The 26,830-nt window shown below is 34.1% G+C and overlaps 2 protein-coding genes across 5 annotated transcripts in view; one reads left to right on the forward strand and one right to left on the reverse strand.

The window, feature by feature from the left end:
* Nucleotides 1–2,299: 2,299 nt before the first annotated feature.
* Nucleotides 2,300–26,830, forward strand: part of LOC118193155 (prostatic acid phosphatase-like) — a 116,254-nt gene continuing 91,723 nt past the window's right edge. The window contains exon 1 of one of the 2 annotated variants that reach the window (XM_085811329.1): nucleotides 2,300–2,582. The gene's annotated coding sequence lies outside the window, so the exon portion shown is untranslated. The remainder of the gene's footprint in view (nucleotides 2,583–26,830) is intronic. The other variant, XM_085811331.1, reaches the window with a different exon arrangement.
* The window catches only part of LOC118193154 (prostatic acid phosphatase-like), a 50,443-nt gene continuing 31,668 nt past the window's right edge, over nucleotides 8,056–26,830 (reverse strand). For all 3 annotated transcript variants that reach the window (XM_085811328.1, XM_085811327.1, XM_085811326.1), the window contains 2 exons: nucleotides 19,870–19,961; nucleotides 8,056–8,512 (listed from right to left, as the gene is read on the reverse strand). In XM_085811328.1, the coding sequence (XP_085667454.1) occupies nucleotides 8,159–8,512; nucleotides 19,870–19,961 (446 nt within the window). In that variant the 3' untranslated portion in view covers nucleotides 8,056–8,158. The remainder of the gene's footprint in view (nucleotides 8,513–19,869; nucleotides 19,962–26,830) is intronic.

The following is a 26,830-nucleotide window of genomic DNA, read 5'->3' on the forward strand; positions in this document are numbered from 1 at the left end:
TAAAGTAAGAACCTTTTGCTCACGACATAACACTAATGTTATTTTGAAGGTTTGGATGAGTATGAGAATACGGGTTCCAGACCCTCAGATTCCATTCTTTCAATGGAAATTGGGATAGAACTGAATAACCTAGTCCTAAATGACCTTAGGCCCATTTAGTCAAAATCTTGGTGACTCGAATTTCGATTACTGGAATTTTTTCCTTGACCGCTGAATTTTGGCTTATGAGATTTTTATTATAGGCGGTGAGTTTCGGCTAGTATATTTCAAAGAAAATATCCACTTTGACCGCTTTCAAATTCATTTGAATGATGTTTTTATCTGACATCTGTACATACGCACAGAATAAAGGACTTTTTCCTCTACACGGATTGTAACACAGTTTGGTTTGGTTTCTGTGATTACGGCAAAGCCTCGAAGTCTGTCTCCCTAAGGGCAGGAATGCCTTCGTACAGGATTTTATAAGGTAAACTGGCTCGTATATATACGTTACACATAGGGAAAATCACGAAAACGCCAATGCAGAAAGTTCGTTCACGGGGTTCGAACCTCAGACCGAATTACAAGTATTCAGAGACTTTAACCGTCGGCCGCTGGTCGGCGATTGCAAAATAAATTCAGAAGACATTTTTTTTTTTTTTTTTTTTTTTTTTTTTTTGCGCGACGTCTGTATGTATGTATCTCGCATAACTCAAAAATGAGAAGCCTTAGAAACTTGAAATTTTGTATTCTGCACCTTAAATTTTGGTGACAATCTGCAGCACCAAAAGAATATGTATACCTATACCCATTTTTTTTACCCGGCTCGATGAACTCACTTTTTTATTCTTATATGTTGGTAAATTACGCATTTTTTTTTTTTTCTTAAAAATGATTGAATTATGTTTTTCTTATGTTCCATTTAAGGTTTTTCTCGCCTTTAGTTAACCTGCATACCACAGTATTAGAATTATCAACAATTTAAAATTTGCATAAGTGCTACTAAGCCGAACGAAGCCGCCATTTGTTTGAATTTAAAACTCTTAGTAGAATAGTGAATAAATTCAGTTTCTGCATCAACTTCAGTGTCTTTTTGCCGAGTGGGACTATAAGTAAACTTTCAGTTTTGTGCGCAATAAATACAGTGGTCTTCCTGCCCGCTGGCCAAATTGCTTGCTTTTGCGTAGAAAACTCTAATTTTTTTAAATTGTAAATATTTTTTAAAACTATTTTAACTGTATTTAGTGTTTTATGTTTTTCTGTATTTTACAATTCTTAATAAGGGTGTTTTGAGTTTTTATGTATTTTTGCCTTGCCTCAAAATAAGAACTGAATGAATTGAATGAGCAATGTATGTCTAATGAAATTCGAGGCAATAGGTTTAAATGAAAATCAGCAAAATATATGTAAATGTAATATGCCATAATTTATAATAGGCCATAATTTAATTTTTTGCCCAGTAAAAAATTTTGTAAGGCACAAGATAAGTGAAAATCAGCCGTTGCAAACTAGCGTTATCATGATGAAACAACTCTTTCTTGATATTCACCAATCGTGGGCGTTTTTTGATCAATTCTGAGTTTAGACGGCAAAGTTGTTCTCTATAAACTTCTGAATGAATCGTTTTATTTGGTTCTAAAAGTTCAAAACGTCCTGAACGGGGTTCATCTTCCATCTGCTTTTTCCATCTTTAAATCTTTTAAACAATTTCTGAGCAGTCCTTACACTAATAATGTGTTCACCATGTACACTATTAATTTTTATCGCTACCAACCTGGGAGATTGACTACACGAAAATAAAAAAAGTAGCACAGCACATTTGTAATGATTATCTATATTCATCTTCTATGGGTACTAAAATGCGTTCGATATTTGAGAAAGATGGTGATGAACTGAATAATATGTTAGTCAAACGATGACAAATTTCAACAGTTTTAAAATAGTATTGTTTTAGTAAATGCATGATAGTGAATTCCACGCATACTCTTAATGGGCACGAACTTATGGATTAACCCTATAAAAGGATGATAAACATTGAGTTAAGAACAAAGATCCAAGGATATATCCCCTTCCGTTTTCCTTGTGTGAGAGCTAAACTCATAAAACTTTATTCCGAGAAAAATTTCTAAGAAATTGCCATGGACTTACCTTTTTTATGTTTGTGATAACGATGTTTTGTTACTTTGTTTAAACTTGGACTCGTTATCTGGAGAAACCTTTAGCCAGCAACTTACAACTTTCACTTATAATTAAAGTGAAAGTGTTTTGCTTCAAAATACGAACGCGTTTATGAGACGAAAGCAGTTGACCAATATGAAGTTGTCTTATTGTTTGTCTATGGGCAGACGAAATGAATCACATGACTGCATACATATCTTTGATTGAAACTCGATTACGACAAATTGAAATGAAATCGCATGCATTCCTATTTTATTTCAGAATAAGATTATAAACCTTTAACTAGTTCATAAAGAAATTGAAGAAATTTTGTGCGAAAGTAATCTGGCATTTTGCAGGATTTATTGCTGTAATCCGAAGGAAGGTGAAATGGATGAATACTCCTATTGAACAATGGTACCTATTCAACCTATAAATGCAAATGGGTAAGTTAATTGAAAAATGTGTCTAAATCTCAAGTTTTATTCAGGAATTAAAATGTGCTGGCTTTAAAATGTACATAGACTTTTTTTTTTTTCTTCTCGAGTTGAAAATAAATACCGAGTCATTTGGCTAAAGGCCTTTATAAAACCAGCTATCTAAACGCAAGTAATTCTATTGCATTATACTGTAATACATAGTCTAGCTAGTTTTCCAAACAACATAAGGATTGAATTGCACTATTTAATTAAGGCAAAACATATTAGAACCATCTGCTTAGAATGAAGAATGCTTTGGAGAAGGCAACTACTTAAATAGCCCGTATTCACATTGCCTTATAGAAGGCAACTAGGTCGTACTCATATTACCTTCGAGAAGGCAACTTGGCAACTACCTCATATTCATATTCCCTTCGAGAAGGCAATTAGACAACTAGCACGTATTCGAATTGCCTTCGAGAAGGCAACTAGGTAAACTAACTGGTATTCATATTGCCTTCGAGAAGGCAGCTAGACAACTAGCTCTATTGATATTGCCTTCGACAAGGCAATTAAGCAATTAGCTTGTATTCATATTGCCTTCGAGAAGGCAGCTAGTCAACTAGCTCTATTGAAATTGCCTTCGACAAGGCAATTAAGCAACTAGCTCGTATTCATATATCCTTCGAGAAGGCAGCTAGACAACTAGACCGTATTCATATTGCTTTTACGAAGGCAACTAGACAACTAGCTCTTATTTACAGTTCCTTCGAGAAGACAGATAAGCAACAAGTTCGTATTCACATTGCCTTTGAGAAGGTAACTAGGCAACTATTTCGTATTCATACTGCCTTCGAGAAGGCAACTAGCTGGTATTCTATGTCTTCGAGAAAGCAACTAGGCAGCTAGCTTGTATTCACATTGCCCTTGAGAAGGTAACGAGGCAATTAGTTCGTATTCATACTGCCTTCGAGAAGGCAACTAAGCAACTTTAACTGTGAAGAATATGATAGTTAATAAATAAAGATAATACAGAAAACGTTAAAAAAAACGCCCTTTGGGCATGGTGTAAAATCTGAAAGCTTTCAGATTTTTACCTTTTTATCAAATTGAATTAAATCTGCTAGTGTTTTTATTTATTTTCTTTCTCAAATCTCAAGGCATTTTTGTTATTTTCACTTTGTAATTCAAATCTTGTCAGCTAAATATTAAATTCTTAGACTGACGCTTCTTTCAAATAATAATAATTCCAAATGGGCGTTACGCACTTTTTTGAAATTACTTGAAAAATGAACTATGCACCTTTTTTCCGCTCCTGCACGATGGAAATAAAGTAAAGGAAAACTGGTTTTTATAAATTAAAAAAGTCCGCCAAGTGAATTAATCTTGGCCCAAATTGAAAAAAAGGAGCCTAATTAATATTTTAAATTTCTCGGTAATTTTCTCGCCAAATTTTACAAAATTTAATATTTAGGCATAATTCTATTCATAGAATAGAAATATGGAAATAACATCGGTATGTTATTTCAGAAAAAGGTCCGATTTTGTGTCAAAATACCTATGTTAGAACAATTCTATATATAAATCTAATATATATTCTGTCGTACTTTAGAGACATGAGAAATAAATTTAAATTTCGTTAATCGGCTTAGTAGAACGGTAGATATAGGAACTGTCCCTTTTCTTTTTTTTTTTGCAAGAAGTACCATCGATGAAAACTGAACAGCTTAACGATAACGAGTGACGAAAACTTTGAAAGTTATTAGATGGATTGGAACTATTGTTTTCGACAGTATTACGAAAGGTTTTAATAGGAGAACTGGATATAAAACCCAGGGAAAGAGTGCTAAGAGAAAACCAGCACTAGTGTCGAGTTATCACGAGTTATGGGTGCACTGAAGGAGAAGGTAGAAGCACTAGTGCAAGAATTCTTAGTTAAGAAGGTTATGAAATAAAGCAAAATTAAATCTTCTTGTCCTGTAGTATGCATTTCAAAGAAAACCGAAGACCAGCTTTGAGCTTTATTGTTGCAATGATAAACATCTATAAGGTAATTTCTCCCCCCTCTGTGCATGCCTTCGTGATGTAACGGTTAGCACCCTCGGCACGTATTCGAGAGGGCCAGGTTCGAGTCCGGGCGAGGGCATTGCACATTTTTCACCTCGCCTGGTTCAAAAATTCTAATGATTCTACAGTGGCGCCAGAACTAAAAAGTGATGAATGATGATTCTCCACCACCAGAATTTGGTAACTGGGTCCTAATCCTAGTCGCGCTTTAAAAAGGGAAGCATATAAGGTATTTTCTCCCTCCTTTCTGCATGCCTTCGTGGTGTAACGGTAGCACACTCGGCGCGTATTCGAGAGGTCTAAGTTCGAGTCCCGGCGAGAACACTGCACATTTTTCAGATCTCCTGGTTAAAAAATCCTGACTCTGCAAAGTAACTTGCAAAAGTGTGTGTGAAGACTTTCACTATTGTAACTGTGAACAAAGCGATTTACGACTATGTCTGAAAGTACAACATTGGGGTGGGAAGGTTGTAAAAGGCCCTTTATTTTCGATAACAGAATTAACGATAAGATAGATTAACAGAAAGCACACCCGATGCTTGCAAAGTCGCGCCAGCTTTTACAGCGAGAACTCAAAAGTAGAAATCTAAATGCAGAGCTGAATTTAAATAACTACTAGCCAAAGGCTAGGCGGAGTACTTTGTCGCGAAGTTGGTTCGGACTTATCTGCGTGAATTTAACTATCAGAAAGTATAATGCAAGCCGAAGACAGGAATTCTTATAATAGCAAACCTACTAACGCGGCTTTTAAGAGGCAGAGCACGCTCTGTTTTAAAACAATCACAAACCTTCACTTACACGCGAACTAATTTGCATTCTGGTCGGAAAACAGGAAGAGAGAAGTGACAGTAACTTTCCCTAATATAAAACTAACTGGTTAAACAAATTAAATAAACTTCCCATACTCGTTAAAAGAGAGCACTGCACCAAAGTACTACGATGATTAAGAATAAATAATAAATAACAGTGTTGATAATGATGAAAATAGATACCCACTTACGGTGACAGACAGGAAATGTCCAGTAGGTCCTAAGTACCCGCTTTAAGTGAAGTACTGCCTGCGGCGATGTCCAGTTAAAGGGTCTCTGCGTCTTTCTGCTTTTCCTTGAATGTCTGGCTCATATGACCACTAATACGATGCATCATCAAGCACATACGCCAAGAGAGACATTTTAAGAAAAGACCTAAGCAAATCGAACGAAACGAAGAAGCTTGAGTCTCTCTTTTTGAAGTTGCTGCTATGTGGATACAAGGAGGGATGCTTCGACATGTATACGTTTACTGTTTTTATCACATTAATTGCTCGTTGATTTTTTGTAAGTATCTGTAGAAGGAAGGGAACTAGATCAATCTTCTACGATAGCTACTATAGCGAATGTTGATTGGGATTTGAACATTCCAGTAATATCATTATTATCTGAAAAGAAGCCCGAATGGGGTCTGAATTACGCATAACGTGATTAGCACATATCGGTCTATTTAACATTAAATTAACTCGAGTGATATCACCAAATCTTTATATATATTAGCTTTTCCAACTGATTTTCTAAGAACACGTTAGCAAGATTTTATCACAAATACGTTTTGGATTTTCCATTCAACTCATTCCTGAAGTACGCAAATTTCATTGAGATTGAGGTCGAGTGTGTATATAGCAATTAGCTTGCGTTATTCATCAAAATTAAATATAAAAAATATTCTGTTTGCGAATCTTAATATTTGTGGTTTAAGAGAAACCGAACTTTCCGCGATATCTAGAGTAGATTTGATAAAATATAGGGTAATAGGGTAAGGTTGTATTCTATATTAAATTAAATTAATGTTAATTTAATATAGGGTTAATATTAATTAATTAATTTAATATAGGGATTATATTTATTTAATAAATGGTTTATATTAATTTAATACAGGGTTGTTGTTGCAAGTCGTACCACCGTTTAAGTCGTACCTTTTTAAATATTAGACTTAATAATCACACCAACTGCGTCTTTTCCACAAAACAAGTTACTTCCTAGTCAACCATATTGCTTACAGAGATCGTGTTCCTCTCCATGTAATATCTGTGAGGAAGACTGCGAAGAGAAAATGATTCGGTGTCTAAAATGCAAAGGATGGGTACACGACTTATACACTGAAGTTGACAAGAAAATTAAAAAAAAAAATACCTTTGCGATCCGTGTTTTAATTAATAATGAAAATAAGTTAATTGGGAAAAAGAAAGATTTATTATAACTGTCTTAGTTTAAACGTAGTACAATTTAAGCTGCAGGTGGTACAATTTAGAACACTAGTTTGCCTAATTCGCATAAGCTCGTATTCATAAATTTTATTAATTTTATCCAAGATATTAAACTTCATGGAGTTTCATTGTAATAATCGGCGAAGCCAACACAATTATACTATTTTTACACATAATTTTCTATTTTACTTTTTTGTACGAAGTGAAGGAAGTATTGTAATCACGAAAATTTTCGGGCATCATATTTCAACGAAAATATCCATTTTGACCGCTATCGAATGCAATTTAAGGATATTATATATATACATATACCCACTCTGTTACTCGGCTCCTTGAGCTCAGTTTTTTATTCTTCTGTGTTGGTAAACTGTTAAAAATAATTGAATTTTGTTGTTCTTATCTTCCGGTTAAGGTTTTTATGCCTTTAGTTAATATGCATGCAATAGTTGTAGAATTATCAACAATTTAAAACTTGTTTAAGCGCGGCTAAACCTAATTTTTTTTTACCATAGCAGAGATATTTTTTTTTACATCTGAAACTTAGCAGAACACGGAATTAAATCAGTTTCTTGCCCGCTGGCCGAATTGCTTTTTTTTTTTTTTTTGCGTAGAAACTCTAATTTTAATTGTAAAAATTGTTTTTTAATTGTTTTAACTGTATTTGGTGTTTTATATTTTTCAGTTTTTAATAAAGCTATTTTGAGATTTTATGTGTCTAAGTGTGTTTTTTATTTATTATATTGAGCGGTGATAGTTTTTAAGTTAGGATATCTTCGGCTAAGTGTTTGAATATTAGTGAAATATTTTGGATCTCTTATTTTGTATACAATTAAGGTGCTTTATTAGGCCTAGTAGATTTTGAATTGCCAGTGTTTTAAGTAGATTTGCAGCAGGAAATATAAATCAACAATTAATTATAGATCATGTTTAATCTATTATTTTATTGTTTTACACATTTTCCGAATTTAAATTATGTCAAGATTATAAATCGCCAAAGCTGAACCTAGATATTTAGTAGGCAAGGATAAATAGACTAGAATTAACGTATTTACAAATCAGAAATAGAGTGTTTTAGTCAAGAAATCGGTAGATACTATTATTCAGGAAATCTTAACCAAGTGAACGAAATTTCCTTGAAGGAGATGGAATTTGTTATAGGCTGCTAAACATCTCGAGTGAAAAGAAACTAAGATCTTTAAAGGTTCATATTTTTACTAGGTACAATAGGAGTAACTAATTTACAGGCCTTTTATTGCCATAAAATATTGTAATTCCAGAGATGAAGAAATTTCTTTTCTTATGCTTTTCCTGGATTCTTTTCATCAGAAAGTGAAAACGGTCTTCCGCTTTCATCCGATTCAAGACTTTTGACCTTCTTCAACCCGCAGAGCTTGTTCCAATCTTTTGGAATGTAGTCTCTGAAAAAATTAACAAAATATGCTAAAGGACAATATTCGGTACAGCCTCTGACGGTGAACATAAACGGATCTTGAAATCCAAGCTCTGGATTGCTGGAATTGTAATACAACATGCGCACTTGATAGTTGTTATAACGCCGGTAAAGCTCCCAGACAATTGTTGCGCAAGGAGGTGGCCTAAATCCGTTGAAACGGAATGTTGACATAAGAAGGGCAGCTATGTTCCAGTCATGCTGAAAAAAAAAAAAAAAAAAAAAAAAAATGTAGAATTTAAAATTTTGTTTCTTAATGTAAAATCACCAGTGAGAAATGTATTATTGTGTTGGCAAGAAAGTAATTTCGGTTTTATAGTGTGAATTAAAACTCTGTTTTTTCCACGCAAAAATAAACTTATCTTTATGAACTTATTAAACACCGTCTATTATGTTTTTTGTCACTTTTGACTTCTTTCTGCTAACTTTATGATTCTTCGCTCGTACAACTTCTGGTCTTTATCAGAAAAAAAACCTCAACCAAGTGCAATTTTAGGTCATAGTTATTGCTAAACTTTTTAGCATGTAATTAGTTTTCTAAACTTCGAAATTAATGAAAATCCGATGGTGCAAGGCAGGGGCTATATGTGGAATGCGACATCACTTCCCGACCGAGCTCCAGTTATTTCTTACAGGTTGCTAAATATGTGTGAGGCCTCGCTCTTATCGAAGTAAAACACGATTCCTTTGGGATTTACCAATTATGGTCTTTTCTATTTAATTGGTTCCTTCAAATTCATAAGCATTTGACGATAAACCTCTGAGTTGATCGTTTAGTGGCTTGGGAGCAGCTTGGAATACACAACATCTTTCTAATCCCGTTAAATTCACAGCATGAACCTTTTCTGATGTAACTTAAATGTCCATATGATTTGTGCTGATTCACCGTGCTTGGCTCATGGTCCTGTTATGTAGGCCAGGGCTTTTAAAATTTCATCAGTCGCGACCTCTTTTTATCACTGAGATTTTTTTTTCGCAAAACCAGGACCCCATAACAGTTACGAAAATTTTGTGGGCTCCCATAAGCATTGCACAAATCCGACACACGCGGGGAGATGCTAATTTTTTCACTTGTACTCTAATATAGTATTGCATTAACTTTAATTTCTAATTTTAAGACGTAGGACAATGTGAAAATTTTATATAAGTAACAGACGAAATAACAGCGTCACGTGCAAAGCAAGTAAAATGAACGTTTCTGTTATAAAAAAAGAATGCGTCGAAACGTTTTCGTTTTTTCTTTGTATGTATTGTCTTATCTTTATATAGTTTCAGATACATTGTGAAAAAATATTTGGTAATTGAAAAATTATTATAATATAATAAGTTGACCCACTGCTGCAGGTCCCGCGACCCCATGGGAGTCGCGAAACACAGTTTAAGAAACTCCGTTGTAGACGATCAATTTTTCATTAAGAGTGGTAATTCGTTTCAAAGAAAGGCTGACTGCATTCCGTTCGAAACGCGTATCGGAAATATTGGTTTGTTAAGTGATTTTTTTTTCAATTCCTACAGAACACAAATAACGTGTGATAATCTCATGTGATTTTCAGTTGTTGTGTGTGAAACATTTTATCGTTTTGCAGTCTCTGGTGCAGTTATATGGCAATCTGATTCAATCATCGCTTTAATTTTGTTAACATCCACTTCAAAAGCTCGGCCTGTTAACTTCAGGTGAAAATTCTCCAGAATGAAATTTTTAAGCCGATTCTGACACATGCGTTCTGTTGAGCAATCAGCAACATAAACTTTACGTATATCTTTGTGAGCCTCAACCGCTTTCTTGCCTTTATGAAAATAGAAAAGTAAAGTATGTCGAAAATGTTTATTTTAGCACCCCATGTTAAAATTGGCCGTAAACTAACAGTGCAGACAAAAATAGCAACTTAAAGGTATAGATAGCAACCTAAAGTATCAGCTGCCAAATTTCAAAAATAAATAAATAAATAAATAAAATAAAATAAAAGTAGATTAGTTTGACAGGAGAATAAAAAAACAAAGATAACTCTATCTATTTGTGCGAAACGAAATTACTTTCTTGCCAACCCAGTATATTAGGAATTTCAAAAAGATTGCTTGAGCAGAAAAATCTACGAAACTTAAGTTTTTATACTGCCCTCGTTAAAAAAATGTATATGAGAAAAATCCTTTCCACAGTGACTTTAGTAAGAACAAAATGCATTATTCTGCGATTAATATTATTCATGATATCATTACTTACTTTTCTGGAAGACCATATACCATGCGCACAAGTATGAAATACGGATTTCAGATAACAAATAGCGCACCAATGCAGTTTGTGGTATAACGATTTGGCACTGCGCCATTTTGTTGTGTCACCAACAAGTGTCAGACAAGTAGTATAAAAATGTCCGTTGATACTTATATATGTTTAACGTAAAATACGAATTACTAAATAATAGCCGGTGTTTAAAATACATTTCTTTTTCTTCATTTTCAAATTAACACTTGTAGATATACTGAAATCAGAAATTTTGCATTTTAAAAACTTAAGTTTAATACTATCCTTAAATCGCCATTGGTATTTATACCCGGTTATTTTTAATTATATTTTGTAGCACGTTAATAGGTCGAATATATTTCGACGTCATCCTAATATGCCATTTCCAGATTCTTTTTTTCCTGTTTCATCTTACGGTCAAAATCGTGCTGGTACTTCCCCTATTATTCCCCTTCACTCCAGTTAGTAACAATATTACCGTGATTTATTATTTTCATATAATCAAGCCTTTACTTCTATTCTAGCTGTGGTGAAATACCAGAAGGATGTTTGATAAAAATCTAAAACAAACAGATAATATAAAAAAGGAAGTTTTATAGGGTTTTGTAAAATTAATTGCGAATTTTCTTTTTTAAGTCTTAATTTTATCTTTTTTCATAACTTTTCTAATGCCGAATTGTTTTACAAGCATTTAATATTAAATATTTCTTATCTGAACTAGGTTTATAAGTCAATATTTGCTTTTGATACTCAGTTAATTTTATTCAACTATTTTATATACAGTTGAATCAATTTTCACTCAATGAATCATCATTATCATCAAGTTCTGTAGAAGTAAAGTGATGATCAATCTCAGAAACAGATGTGTCAAAATCAGTGGCATCGCAAAACGTCTATAAAAGATACACAGGTATGGGTTGTAATATATACAGGTACATCTGCGATATTGCTAATTCCGTCCTACAGCTGCCTAAATACAGTAAAGCAAAAGACTTTCAAAGCATTTTCGTCTTTAACTAAATAAAATAAAAAATACACCCAAAGGGATGTTTTTTCATTTGCACACGTTTCGACAGCCGTTTCATAAGCACTTGGGCTAACCCCTTCGGGCAAAAAATATTTGAATACAACATACCTTTAGAATTTCCAATAGACAGTCTTTCTCGCTGGAGATAAAAATGTTTTATTCCGTATAGTGTATCCACTGCTCGCTTTATATATATATACATCTTATATTCAGGTTAAGGTATTTATGCCTTTAGTTAATCTGCATGTAATTATAAACAATTTAAATGCTGTTTTTTTACATTTGAAACTCTTAAACAGAATGGTGAATTATGTCTGTCTCTGCACCAACTTCAGTGTCTTTTTGCAGAGTGGGACCAAAGGTAATCTTTCACTTTTGCTCACCGAAAAATCTGTATTCTTGCCCGCTGGCTGAATTGCTTGTTTTTACGTAGAAACTCTAATTTGGATAGTAATTTTTTTAAAACCGTATTTGGTGTTTTATGTTTTTCTGTATTTTACAAGTTAAGTCGTTTTGAGTTTTTATGCATTTTTGCCTTGCCGTGGTGTGAGAACTGAATTGATTGAATGAGGAGTACATCTCTGATGAAATTGGAGGATATAAGTTTAAATGAAATGCTGCTAAAACTGTGTATAACTTAACGGGCCATACAGAGAAGTCATGTGGCATCCATATCAGATTTTTTTATTTGCATCACTCACAGGTAAGGGCTAATAATGATTTTGTTAGTATCAGCTTTAATGAGTTTCACATTTCACTTTGAGTCTTAGAAGTTATGTTTAAGTCAAGAGATTCAGAATTAGTTTTAACACATCAGAAGCTCTAAATTCTCTCCAGGCAATTACGGAAAATAAAAAATTTACTTATTTTAAATATTCATAAAAGCACTTTCTCAATAAACATAAAAAATGATTTATCTTAAGTGGAAGTTTTTAGCTAAGAAGACTAGGTTCATTTAAATAGTTTCTAGTTTCGTATTAATCTAAGCCTAAATTTACCCTTTCGTTTTTATGTACTACAATGCTTAATGTTCTGAATAATCGTTGTAGAATTATCGCTGATGATGTTATGAACTTCTTGAAAGATTGTCTAAATTTTGCCTTTTTTTAAATAAAAACATTTATCAGAGCTTGCAGAGCCATTAGGGTTTAAAAAAAAGCAGGAGACATACAAAATGAGTAATGCCTTCCCCGGGACTCGAACCTGGACATCTCGAATATGCGCCGAGTGTGCTACCGTTACATCACGAAGGCATGCAGAAAGGAGAGAGAAAATATCTTATAAGAAATACATTGTAAAATACAGGGTGATCTTTTTTAAAGTGACAGTGTTTGGAGCGCCCTGTAGCGCGATCTAATAGCCGAAATGGCACCAAACTTGGTATTTAGACTAATCAAGACATGGGACATCAAGACATACAATCGTACAGTTAAATTATAAATGTTTATTTACTACATTAACTTCCCCGGTGAGGAATTAGACCACATTCAATGTGAGCACCGTTCTCAGAAATAACACCGTGCATTCTGTGCACAAGGTTCTCCACAGCCGTATGTAACATAGCACGAGGAACATTTCGCACTGTCTTTGTTATGTTGTCCTTTAGAATAGACAAATTTGACACTCCACCAACATAAACTTGAGATTTCAAATAACCCCAGAGCCAAAAATCGCATGGCGTGTGTTGTGTAATTTGAAGAAAAAGGCTAGAGGGCGCTGTTGCTCGCTTAGTTGTAAGAGAATAAAGTTTGTTCATGTTGAAGGCGGCGGCCTAAGAATACGCTCTGTATATAGTAATTAAAATATTGTCAAAAATGAAAAAGTGTTAAAATTAGTGAACTCACTGAACCACCATCATCTGATTTGGAGATGCACAAAATTATTAGATGGTGCATCGGCGTAAGGAATTAAGGCTTTGTGAAGATTTTAGGTGTTCGATCCAAGTGTTTCGATTTCAATGGATATTTCATACTCGAGGAAAATGGAATTCCAAATAAAGGTAGGGAAATTTTAAATTAATTATTTAGTGATTATTTGTAGTACATTAGTAAGTATTTATTATTGCTGTCGTGGGTGTATTTAAATTAAATAAAATGGAAGAGAAGTTAGATAGATTGAAACGTAAACGTTCCACATTGAGATTATCTGTTACTAGGTTAATTAAAGTGATTGAAGATAAATTAAAAATTGAAGGAGAGGAAAATTCGATTAAAGAATTACGAGAATTCTTTGAATTATTAACCGAAAAGAAAAATAATTTGAGAACGCTTGATGATGAAATACAAGAGTTAATTGATGTTAACTTAATTGAAGAAGATTGTAGTATAAGCGAAGAATACAATGACAAATGTATAATTGCTTGTAGTCAAATTAAGCAGTTTCTAGGTGCAGTTACCGCAGTACCGCCAGCGAGGAATCCCCAAAGTTTTGATTTAAACCAGTCTAGTGGTAATGGAATTTAGCATGTAAGTTCCAGTTCTAGTGGGAGTAGTATGCTGAAATTACCAAAATTAATGATTGATAAATTTTGGGGAGACCCCAAACAATGGAATGAATTTTGGAATAGTTTCGAAAATTCGATACATAAAAACGAAACGCTTTCAAAAATACAAAAATTTGTATACTTAAAAACATTCTTAACGGGACAAGCTTCGAATGTTGTGTCAGGCTTTGAGTTAACAGAAAGTAATTATGATAGTTGTGTAGCATTACTAAAGGACAGATATGGTCGAAAAGACCTGATCATTAATTCATTCATGAATAAAATTCTCAATTTAGAAGCCGTTAAAAATTCTGCTAACATAAAGGCTTTACGTAAATTATATGACGAATTAGAAGTTTCGATTCGTAATTTGGAAACTTTAGAAGTAACTTCTGGCTCATATGGACATTTATTAATTCCAATATTATTAAAATTAATTCCGGACGATTTAGTTTTGGAATTTAATCGGCAAAGACGATCGAAAGATAAAGTTGAAGTTTCGGAATTAACACAATTTATTAAAACGGAAATAGAATGCAGGGAAGTTTCAAATCTAGTATTAAGCGAAAGGAAAAATCCTGTGCCTCCGCGAGTCGATCAATCAAAATATGAAACTAGAAAATATGTAAAAAATACACCCACGGCTGCATTTCATACTGCAGTTAACCGAAAATGCATCTTTTGTGATAATTTGCACGAGTCATTTAAATGCGAAGTGAGTGTTTCTGATAAATTAAAGAAACTAAGATCCGAAAACCGCTGCTTTTCTTGTTTTAAAAAATTCCATACATCAGAAAGGTGCAGAAATAAAACTAAATGTAATAAATGTGGCGGTATGTATCACAATGAATCGATTTGTACTAATAAATCCCTTGTAAACAAAAAGTTGGAACAAGGTTATTCCAAAAATGAAACTGAATCTCTGACTTTGAATTCTGAGGAAAGAAATAAAGTTCAAAACTTAAAATTGATTGCTTCTGTTCCTCAAGGTGATAATAATAATGACTGTAATGCCAGGGAAATATTATTACAAACTTGTACAGTTTATGCTTGTTCTAAGTATAAATCAAAATTAACTAGATTAATTCTTGATCAAGGCAGTCACAGATCCTTTATAACGAAAAAATTGGCCGACCATTTAAAACTTACTCCAATCCGTTATGAAAGACTTTCTGTTTATTCATTTGGTGCGACGAAGGCAATGAATCATTCCTATCCGGTCGTTGAAATCGAAATTCAGAATTGGAAACAAAATAATAAAATAAAAATTGAATGTTTGATCTCGGATGTTATTTCCTCGGCGTCCATCAGTGTGCCTAGTAAACAAATTGCAGACTTCATGGAGCATATGGGGTTGCAGATCGCCGATTGCGCAAGAAAAAATAACATAGATGTTGAGATATTAATTGGAGGGGATAAATTCTGGAATGTAGTTTATTCTGAAAGAATTAAAATATCTGAAGGGTTGTACGCAGTCAGTTCTGTGTTTGGTTGGGTTGCCGCAGGAATCGAGAAAAGTAAAACAAACAAAAATTGTTCTGAAAATTTAGCGGTAATGACAAACACTGTTGTGTTGAAAGATTTAAAAGGTTTTGGGGAATTAGAACATAAGGGAATTAATGATTCTGATGATTATTCCGATATTGACTGCGAAATAGTAGACCAGTTTGGAAGAAATTTGCAGTTTAAAAACGGAAGATATGAGGCAAATTTAATCTGGAAATACAGTCCGAATAATTTAGGAAATAATTTTGAGGTAGCTAAGAAACGATTCGCAAACCTTCACAATAAACTAAGTAAAACTCCGGAGATTTTTCGGGAATATAAAAATATAATTGAGAACCAGATATTAGAAGGAATTGTGGAGGAATGTCCAAATAATGATACAAATTTGGGATATTTTATGCCGCACCGAGCAGTGATACGACCTAGTAAAACTACTAAGGTAAGAATTGTGTACGATGCTAGCTCAAGGACAGAGGACACGAATTCGTTAAATGACTGCCTTGAATCGGGACCTAATCTAAATCCAAATATACTAGACATTATGTTAAATTTTCGTAAGTTTAAGATAGCGTTTTGTGGAGACGTTGAAAAAGCCTTTTTGATGATAGGAATTGCTGAAGGTGATAGAAAATTTCTAAAATTTCTTTGGTTTAATGAAAATAATGACTCCTTTAAGATTATGCAAATGTGTCGCGTAGCTTTCGGTTTGACTATATCTCCTTTCATTTTGGCCGCCACTATAAAATATCACATTCGAAAATATAAAGATAAAATGCCGGACAGTTTCCAAATGTTAAATTCTTCTGTCTATGTCGATGACCTATATTTTGGAGCAGGAACGGTTGAAGATGCATATCGGTTATCTGTAGATGCGGTTAATATATTTAAGGATGCTGGGATGAATTTCAGAAAATTAAGAACTAATTCTAAAGCATTAAAGGATTTATGGGTCTTAAATGGGATTAAGGAATCAGATAACAAATTAACTAGTGAATCGAATTTCTTAGGCATGATTTGGAATTCCATTGAAGACAATATAAAGTTAAATTTAAAAAATTTAATTGACTTTTCTACTGGAAACGATTTTGCTACAAAAAGGAAACTTTTGCAAAGTATTGCCCAAATATACGATCCATTTGGATTTATTGCACCCTTTGTTATTCGGGCGAAAATTATTATGCAAGAAATCTGGTGGTCCGGTTCTGACTGGGATGAGGTCCTTCCTGCAGAGATTAAGGACAAATTCAACATTTGGCGGGAGGAACTTAATGATTTAACTGAAATATCGATACAGAGAAATTTCTTTGATGACGATCCAATGAATATAAGCCTTCACCTATTTTCGGACGCTAGTCCTAAAGCATATGGGGCCATCTCATATTTCAGATATTGTACGAGTGATTCTAAAATTAAAACTTCCTTTATCATGTCGAAATGCAGAGTTGCACCATTAAGAGCAATCACTCTTCCTCGTTTAGAGTTAATGGCAGCATTCGTGGCTGCTCGAATGTATAAATATTTGAAAAAATTGTTTGGTGATTTAATTGAGAATAATAATTCGCCGGTCTTCGCCGGTCCATTTTTTACGAAAGACAGGCAAGGTAAAGTTTACATGCTGTTGTTAACGTGTGCGGTCACTCGTGCCTTACATATAGAGATAGTAACTGATCTCAGCACTGAAAGTTTTTTGCTAGCTTTCCGAAGATTTTTAGCTCGCCGAGGACTGTGTACCACCGTGTACTCCGATAATGCCAAGACTTTATGTTTATTTTTGTAGTGATTCCGAAATCGCCATTACTTGGATTAAAGGTTCGCCAAATAATTGGAAACCATTTATCGCCAATCGTGTTACAGAAATACAGAGTATATGCAACAAAAAATTGTGGAGGAAAACAAAATCCTTCCGATTTACTAACTCGAGGAATTAGTGCTCAGTCACTAGTTCACTGCGAAGGAAAACAAAATCCTTCCGATTTACTAACTCGAGGAATTAGTGCTCAGTCACTAGTTAAGAATGATCTGTGGTGGCATGGGCCACACTGGTTACGTTTTCCTACTGAAAGTTTTCCGAAACAAAAGAAATTACAACCAAATTCAGAATCGTTGGAGTTAAGGAAAAGTATTATTCTGACTGTACCTGTAATTAACAATGAATCCCCAATTTTGCATATAGAAAAATTCAGTTCTTTAGGAAAATTACTTCGAATTACTGCCTATGTATTTAGATTTATTGGGAGGCTTCGGAAAAGGTCTACAGAGAATGGACCTTTAAGTGCTTTTGAGATTAAAGCAGCTGAACATTATTGGGTAAAAATTACGCAACGAGAATCGTATCAAGCGGAAATAATTAAGTTATCAAATAAAAAATCAATTCTCGATTCTTCCATCTACTCCCTTAATCCAAGGCTTGATGAGGAGGGAATTCTTCGATTGAAAGGTCGCATTCAATTTGCAGACTGTCACGAGAATTTAAAACATCCTATGCTATTACCCTCAAAATGCAAGTTTACCGAGTTGATCATCATGGACTCGCATGAAAGGGTATTCCATGCTGGAGTTAATTCGACACTAACTCAGATCAGAGACAAATATTGGATCATTAAGGGAAGACAGCGTGTTAAGACTATCATCAGAAAATGTGTGATATGCAAACGATATAGTGCTCGTCCTGGGGTACAGGATATCGCTCCACTTCCTCCAGACAGAATCCAAGAGTCGCCTCCATTTGCTGTGACCGGGTTGGACTTCGCCGGTCCATTTTTTACGAAAGACAGGCAAGGTAAAGTTTACATGCTGTTGTTAACGTGTGCGGTCACTCGTGCCTTACATATAGAGATAGTAACTGATCTCAGCACTGAAAGTTTTTTGCTAGCTTTCCGAAGATTTTTAGCTCGCCGAGGACTGTGTACCACCGTGTACTCCGATAATGCCAAGACTTTTAAAAGAGCTGATAAAGAATTAAAACATATTTTTAAAACTTTGAGTGATTCATCTGTGAAAGAATTATTTTCTGCTAGAGGCATAAATTGGAAATTTATTATTGAGAGGGGTCCATGGTGGGGAGGGTTTTGGGAGCGTATGGTACGAACCATAAAATCCAGCTTGCGAAAAATTATTGGTCGAGCATCCCTTACTGTGAAAGAGCTTGAAATCCAGGCAATGATTAATTGTAGACCAATTACCTACGTGTTTACCGATCCCAATGAACCTTCTCCACTAACGCCCTCTCAATTTCTGGTTGGTAGACGATTACTATCTCTGCCCTGCTAATCAATTAACATCCCAGAAATCTTTGGACAATAGGGCAAATTTTGGAATTAATGCCAGGCAGAGATGGTATAATAAGATCTTGCATAATTGAAACACCTACTGGTACCTTAAAAAGGCCTATACAATTGTTATATAATATGGAACTTAACTAATGTTTGTATTTTGTATTTTTAGGTTTGATTCTCCTGACCTTGCTGATAGGTATCATTTAATGTTTTGTAAAATTTTTTGTGCTTATAATTATGTATGCATGTGTGTTATATTTAACCATTTCTCCAGGATTTATTGTCGAAATATTAATTGAATATTCTAGAATATATTATTGAAAGATGAACTCTCCACCGAGTTCAGGTGGGGAGTGTTGTGTAATTTGAAGAAAAAGGCTAGAGGGCGCTGTTGCTCGCTTAGTTGTAAGAGAATAAAGTTTGTTCATGTTGAAGGCGGCGGCCTAAGAATACGCTCTGTATATAGTAATTAAAATATTGTCAAAAATGAAAAAGTGTTAAAATTAGTAAACCCACTGAACCACCATCATCTGATTTGGAGATGCACAAAATTATTAGAGCGTGAGGTCAGGGGAGCTGCGGATGCATTACATTGATTCATGTAATACAGCTTCACCAGTAACCCCGCACGTTCCGGTAACGTGAGAGACATGTCCACTGGAGCTCGTTTACTTCAGCTGAGATTATTTGTCGGAGCTGTCTACTACTTGCTTTTATAACCCCTATTACTGGCGCTGTCATCGCACAACATTTGCATTTTTCTTTGATACCCGTGTTTTATGCTAATTCTCGTTATTGTAAGCTACAGTAGCGCCACAAAATACCCTAGCGGCTATTTTTGGAACTAATTTTTATCACGGAATCCTTTTTCCCATGTCTTGATTAGTCTAAATACCAAGTTTGGTGCCATTTCGGCTTTAGATCGCGCTACAGGGCGCTCCAAACACTGTCACTTTGAGAAAGATCACCCTGTACATTGTTAAATAAGGCTTATAAGTAGCACAGAGTACGAGTGCATATACTTACCGTTACGTATACATTGACTTTTGTGTTACGATTCGGATCATCTTCCAATGTTTTAAATTTTAATCGTTCTGTCATGAGCTCGAGTAAAGGCCCTGAAAAAAGAAAATATATATATATATATATATATATATATATATATACATACATATATATATATATATATATATATATACATATATCAAATATATTTACAAAAACACTTTTTGGAAGATTGTGAATTTATTTCTTGACAAGTATCGTCTAACTGATGACAAATATGTTTCCGTAAAATTTGTTGATAAAATATTCCGTGTAAGGGTAATTAAGTTTCGATTGCTTGAAATTTTTCTGAGATCAGCTTTCTCACTGATGTGGTGACAGAATGCAAAATGCAGAGAAGCCAATTTGCGACCACCTCCCGTAGACGAACATCTCTGAAACTGATCACAATTAAACTTAAGTGCTGAATATAACCTTTTCGGCCTGTAAATACACTAGGCAACTTCGAAGCGGGAGAGATGAAAAATCAGCAACGCCTTCGCCGGGACTCGAACCGCGGGCCTCTCGATTACGCGTCGAGCGTGATGATCACTGCACTACGAAGGCTTGCTAAGAAGGCGGAAGAAATACCTTATAAGCCGATCATCTCCACAGACGATCAAAATCGTCGGAACCGCGGATAGTCACCCTAGAAAGTCTTCACTGCATCTCTAAATACTACGTTTTCGTTATTTTTGGTCGGAAAGTATAAAACAACTGAGACCGAACGATTATAATGCCTTAACACTTATAGAATTCAAAATCTGCTTTCTTTCATTTTCTGGATTCACTTTCTTATGCCTAGCTTTTGAGTACACGTAATCTTTCATAATGAAAGATGATAACTGGATTATTGCAATATTGTACAACACTCCAAATCTTTCTGCTTAAAAAAAAATACTTTCCCTGAAGATAGTCTAAGGAAAAATTTATTTATGTTATGCATAAAACTATACGGCTCGTATTTCAGTCAGACATCAGGAAAAAAATGAAAACCCTCCATTCAGCCTCTAGAAATTATGCCGGCCTTATCTGTCTGTTCAACATCGGAACCAAATTCATAAAAACTAGTGCTTCGCAGTTTTAGATGTTTAACTTCTGGTAAGAATGAGGCCCACCAGCGGCCGAGCGTTAACGTCGTTCAGCACTGGTAGTTAGACGTAAGATCGATACCGTGTAGCGGGCTGGCTGCGTGGTTAGTTTTCTTAGTTTTTCTCATTGTAACGTTGATACTAGCTTGTCTCTTGAAAACTCCTCCACGAAAGTATCCCTCGCGATAGGCAGATAGCCTTTGATTTGCTTTGTCTTAATCGCTTAACCTTACCTAACCAATCTGCTAAGAATGAAGGCAGCTAAATTTTCTCCCTCATTAATTATAATTTTCAAAGAAAGACTCCTGAAGGGCTAGAAAATATCATGGCTGAAGTATTGTCATGCAAAACTGAGATGCTCCTTAGGCAGTTAGCTTTCGTGTGCTGTTTTGAATGAAACAATCCTAGTTCCGTGCCAGGAAAGCAAACGCCTGTAGGGCACGTTATAGCATTAAAAAATAGTCTGCCATATAGCTTCATGATCTCTCTTCCCCCACTATTTTAATGATAGGGATCTGTATTTGTAGAAGAGTTACTCCGAAGGTACGTGTAACATGTGTTCAACGCATTATGAATGAAGAAAGCGACACTATCTGGAAACAAAGTATGAATTTTGACCCCAGAAATGTTCCAAACAAGCATTTAACAGATTAAGGAACTGAGATAGTGCCTGATATGTGGGACGCGAAAGGTCTATTACAGTGGAGAAAAAATATTTGACTGACGGGGCATAGATGTTTTTAAAGTATAGTGTCTGTGCGGCAGGAGTCACTGAAAATATGCGGGGAGCAGAACGTCCTCTCGAGAGGTTGATAGTGGAGGAAGAGGGGTGGGAGACCCATCCTTCCAGGGGTCTCTTCTTCAAAATTTGGGGGGGGGGTTACTGAGCAAAGTCGTACTGTCATCTGCATGGTGTCAAAGGCTCTCGCCAACGGCAGGCGCAATTTGCCTCCTTACCGCGATGAATTTCGTCAGCTTGTTCTGATATCAGACAAGCGAGATTAGTCACAACAACAACAATAACAACATTTAAAACAAATAACATGTTAATAAAAATATAGAACATTTAAAGTAAAAGCAATGCTGCATAATTATATATTTAAGAACACATTTAGTTGAATGCTTTTTATAACCCCCATAGCACATCAGGGAAACATCCTCAGGATGTCCTATTTAAGTCGCAATATCCCGGGACATACTTAGGATGTCCTAAGGATGTTGATTCTCAGATGTCCTGAGGAGATCGTAATTTAACATCCTAAGGATGTCTTATTTAAGTCGCTATGTCCCGGGATATGACAGGATGTCCTGAAGATGTTGATTCTCAGATGTCCTGAGGAGTTCACCAATTTCACATCCTGAGGACATTCATTCTGCATTGTCCGGAGGACTTTCGTTGTCAAACATTTTGATGATATTTGTTCTCAAATTTACCAGTTTTAATTTTTTGACATTGCACATCTGAAACATGCACATTATTTTATTTTTCATATGTATTTTACTAAGTTGTTTCTAAATGCTGTACATTAAAAATATTGATATGATTGATGATTTATTCTTGTTATTTTGTTATTAATTTTAACTGCTATTTTTTCTGACGTTTTTAAAAATTTATTTAGTCATGGAAAAGATTTTTTTCAATGGATTAGCATTTTCTAGAATATTTGCAAAATTCTAAATAACATATATTTTTTTTATAAAAAATGTATAAATTACATGTATAATTACTTACAGATTACAAACCCTACTACAAATATAGGTAAAATTAGATATAGATATATTTAATTAAGGAAACGAATTTTTTTTTTTAAATTTGGGTATAGAGACATTAGGTATTTTTTTTGGAAGCAGGAAACATGAAAAATTAGCAACTGCCTTCGCCGGGAATCGAAGGACGGACCTCTGGAATACCGGCCCAGTGTGCAGAACCACTACTAAGGGGAGAGATGTCTTCGTGGAGGACTTTCTAAGGGAAACAGACTCGTATACACGTTACACGTGGGGAAAACCACGAAAACACCCATGCAGCCAGCCCGTTCGCGGGATTCGAACCTCGGATCGCACTACCAGGGTTCAGCGACTTTCGTTCGAGCAGTCGTGCGACCGCTCGGCCGCTGGTGGGCCGAAGGAAGCGGAGAGAAATACCTCGCTAGGAAAGCGGGAGAAATACCTCATATTACTTCTCTTTTTAAAGGCCTACTTTTTTTTAAGGGGATCCAATCACTAAATCCTGGGTGTGGATATACCTCATCCAACACCTTTTTAGTTCGGGCGCCACTGTAGAGACATTAGGATTTTTTTGGGAAGCCGTAGAGATGAAAAATTAGCAACCGCCTTCGCCGTGAATCGAACCACGGACCTCTGAAATACCGGCCCAGCGTGCAGAACTATTACACCTCGAAGGCACGCTAGGCAAGCGGGAGAAATACCTCATAAGGAAAATACTTTTCCTCTAATTACAGGACAGAAAATGTTTTTCAATCGCGCGATCTATTATTGATATTGAATTACAGTCGTGCGATAATTTCGCAGCAAAGATACATCTATGATGACTATCCAAGATTCTAGAAACTTTGGTCTTATATAGAGATGGTCGTCTTATAGAAATAATGCTTAATATCAATATTTATTTATAATCTCAGAACTATTGGTCACTTTCAGAAGTGGTCGTTTGAGAGGCGATATTCTATATATTTATTTACTGATACTCTCAGATTCCAAAATTTGTTTATATTCTCAGAAATATTGGTTGGAAGGTGGTCGTCCCATACATACAAAATTTTACATTTCATTAAAAGTGAATTCGGCATTATTTAACTATTTCCTTATTAATTAATTAATTAGACAAAGAAAAAATTAGGAAATAGTACTGTTTATTACGGAATAATGTAGGAAGTTCTACAGAACTATATTCTTTCGCGTCATTGCACATTGTATCCGGCAAACTACTAGTTCCTCGTATTCTTCCGCAAATCCGTAAACATCTATCTGATTTGAAACGAAAACCAAAATGGCTGCGCCATGAGGTTAACTTGTATGGATATTTTTTGTTGCATGAAAGGTAAGTTCAGTTGCAATACTTGTATGTTTACTTTTTTTGCTTTTCGAATTTATGTTATTTATGTCATTTTGGCAGTTAAATGTTTCACAGCTTTATGAATTGTTACCATTCTGTCGTGAATTACGTGTATCTCAATGGCTGGCTGTCTTTTCAAATATCTAATTTGCCCTGCTATCCAAATTTTTATGACTGAATTTTTTTTTAGTCTAGTTTATGCATTCAGTTTCAAAATAATATGTGTGATCAGATTGCTTATTATTTTATTGCAGCAATAAATTTATGTTAAATAGTTTGAACAATTGTATAAAAATAAGAGTTTGCATTGTTTTGTCCAAAATATGTATGGTTGAAACATTATCTTAATCTAGTTTGTAATTCAAGTTTTTTTGGGGGTACTGTTCTGTTATCGGGACCAGAATCGGAAATGTATGAACCTGTGTTCGTAAGTTGTGCATAGATGTGTATATGTAGACACACAAACATACAAATATACAAGCATACATAAATACAATTCTGAACCCGGTCCTGATAACAGAACAGTACCTTTTTTTAATCTTTTTTGAATATTTTATAAAAGGATTGAGCATTTTTCAAACTGCATATCATTTTAAGATTCGACTTACAGGAAGACAAAATATAGTCATTCAATCAAATGCTTATGATTGCTTTTAACATTTTCTCATAAATATTGTTTGCATTTTTATTGTATTTTAGATACTTTAGTTATGTAAAGTGAACATGAGAATATTAGGAAAGCTGAAGAATATGAATAGCTACCATAATACATGTATTTTTTCATCGAGCCCATTGTTTTAGAAACCATTGCACCATTATTATATGCTGGCTTATTTTATAGTTATATGCAGTTTAATTTTATGTTCATGTTACTGTAGTATTGTCATTATAATAAAAGTATTGATAATTTTTGTTGAATCTTGCAAGTTGCCTAACATTCAGAATTATTACTACCGAATTTTACTGATAGGTTTTTTTGAGTTGACATAATCTGTCTGATAAATAGAATAAACTGGTGTTTAAATTATATGCATTTCTCTTAATGTTTCATTGAAAGTGAGATGAAAATATAAATGCTATCCAGAAAAGTGAATTCTTTTTGCCTGAAATAACAAACTGTACTAAATGATTAATGTTTATATCATTTTAGAAATGTCAATATTAAAGTTTCTCCCCCTTCTCTTCTTTGATTTTGAAATAATTTATAATAAAATAATATATGCATAAGTGTAATTAATGTAAAGTGTCATTCAGTAATATAATTTATTTTTACTGATATTTTTATATTTCTTATCTGGGTTTTCTTTTGGTGTTAGAAGGAGGAAAAGACTGTAATGTTTTAATTAAGGAAATAATTAAAACATTACAGTCTTTTAAATAACACAGTTACAGTAATGTTTATTGAAGCAATCAGTACTGTGTGATTGCCAGTTTATTGCCAGTGATTGAATAATGTTAAAATGCATTGTTCATAAGGAAATTTGCTTATATTTGTGTTATAGATTTTATTTTGACACAAGCTGAAATTTGAATTATTGGAAGCACTTTGAAAACCCGAATTATTTCCTGAATGATTAATCAGGCCAATATATAACATACAAATTTTCATACAAAATTATTTCTTTGAGCATATTATAAAGAGCTCATTTAATTTTATTATTTGTACAAATTTTAGACAAAAGTAGCATGTAACAGTTAAAGATTTATTGAAGCCTACTTGTTACTTGTGGTAACAATGAAGTGTGAAAGATATTGCCACATTAGCGAACGTGACAATCATCGATGCTTAGTTTAGTAATTTAATAATATATTGAGAAATGTTGGGAACTTTCAGAAGTAGACATTTCGGAAATGATGGGCTTGATAAGAAATTAGATGGTTTTATTATTTATTCTTTAGTTAAGAATGGATTTTAGATGTTCATGTGAAAGAATTCTGTTTAATTATATGTGAAAGAATTGTTAAAGTTTGGCATTTAAAAAAATGAATTAATAATATGCAATTATCTTTTTATTATGCATATATTACTATATATTTCTAATGCGCTATGTAAATGTCAGTGCTAAACAATTGAGATACTATTGTCAGGGCAATCTTTTCTTATACATGAAAAATTCTGATACTTTCTTATCATCTGCCCTCACAGCTTCAACTTATGTTAAAACAGCAAGAGTATGCACACGATAATAGCAAACTATGAATATGCATACCACACACATGTATTTACATGCTTTATATTTAATCTTTATTTCTGAATAGTATTCCATTGGATGAAAAATATGTGAATATTGACCCAATGTATATATTTTTGTGTGTGTGCATCCTAAAATTTCTTGTTTCTTATAAAGTGCTTATTTGAATTACTACTTGTGAACAGAGCAGTAGATATGAACCATAAACTAACCATTTTGCTAATTTTCACAGCTTTGCAGATAGTCAGAAAGCACCAAAATTTGTAATAATGTTAAGTTTAAATGATGTTCTATACTTTTGTGTTAATTTTTCTATTCTATTAATTCTATTACTGTGTTTTCAAACTTTCTGCAGGAATTTCAACTGGTTAAGATGTTATTACCATGTGGAGAAGAATTTGGTTTTCAAGCTAGAAAAAATTGCAGCTGAAGGATTTTGGAGAAGGTCAGTCAAACTGGTTTTAGTTAATTATAATTTAATTTTGGGTGAAGAATTCTCAAATTTATTTATCATAAGTGTCTAAAGGTCTTCTAAATTAAATTCTGCTTGTTTTTGAAATTTTTCATGACATTCATTCTTTGAT

The sequence above is a fragment of the Stegodyphus dumicola genome, chromosome 2, assembly GCF_044657685.1.
Source record: "Stegodyphus dumicola isolate Sdum_Otavi_A_Nest chromosome 2, ASM4465768v1".
In the NCBI taxonomy this organism is placed as follows: domain Eukaryota; kingdom Metazoa; phylum Arthropoda; class Arachnida; order Araneae; family Eresidae; genus Stegodyphus; species Stegodyphus dumicola.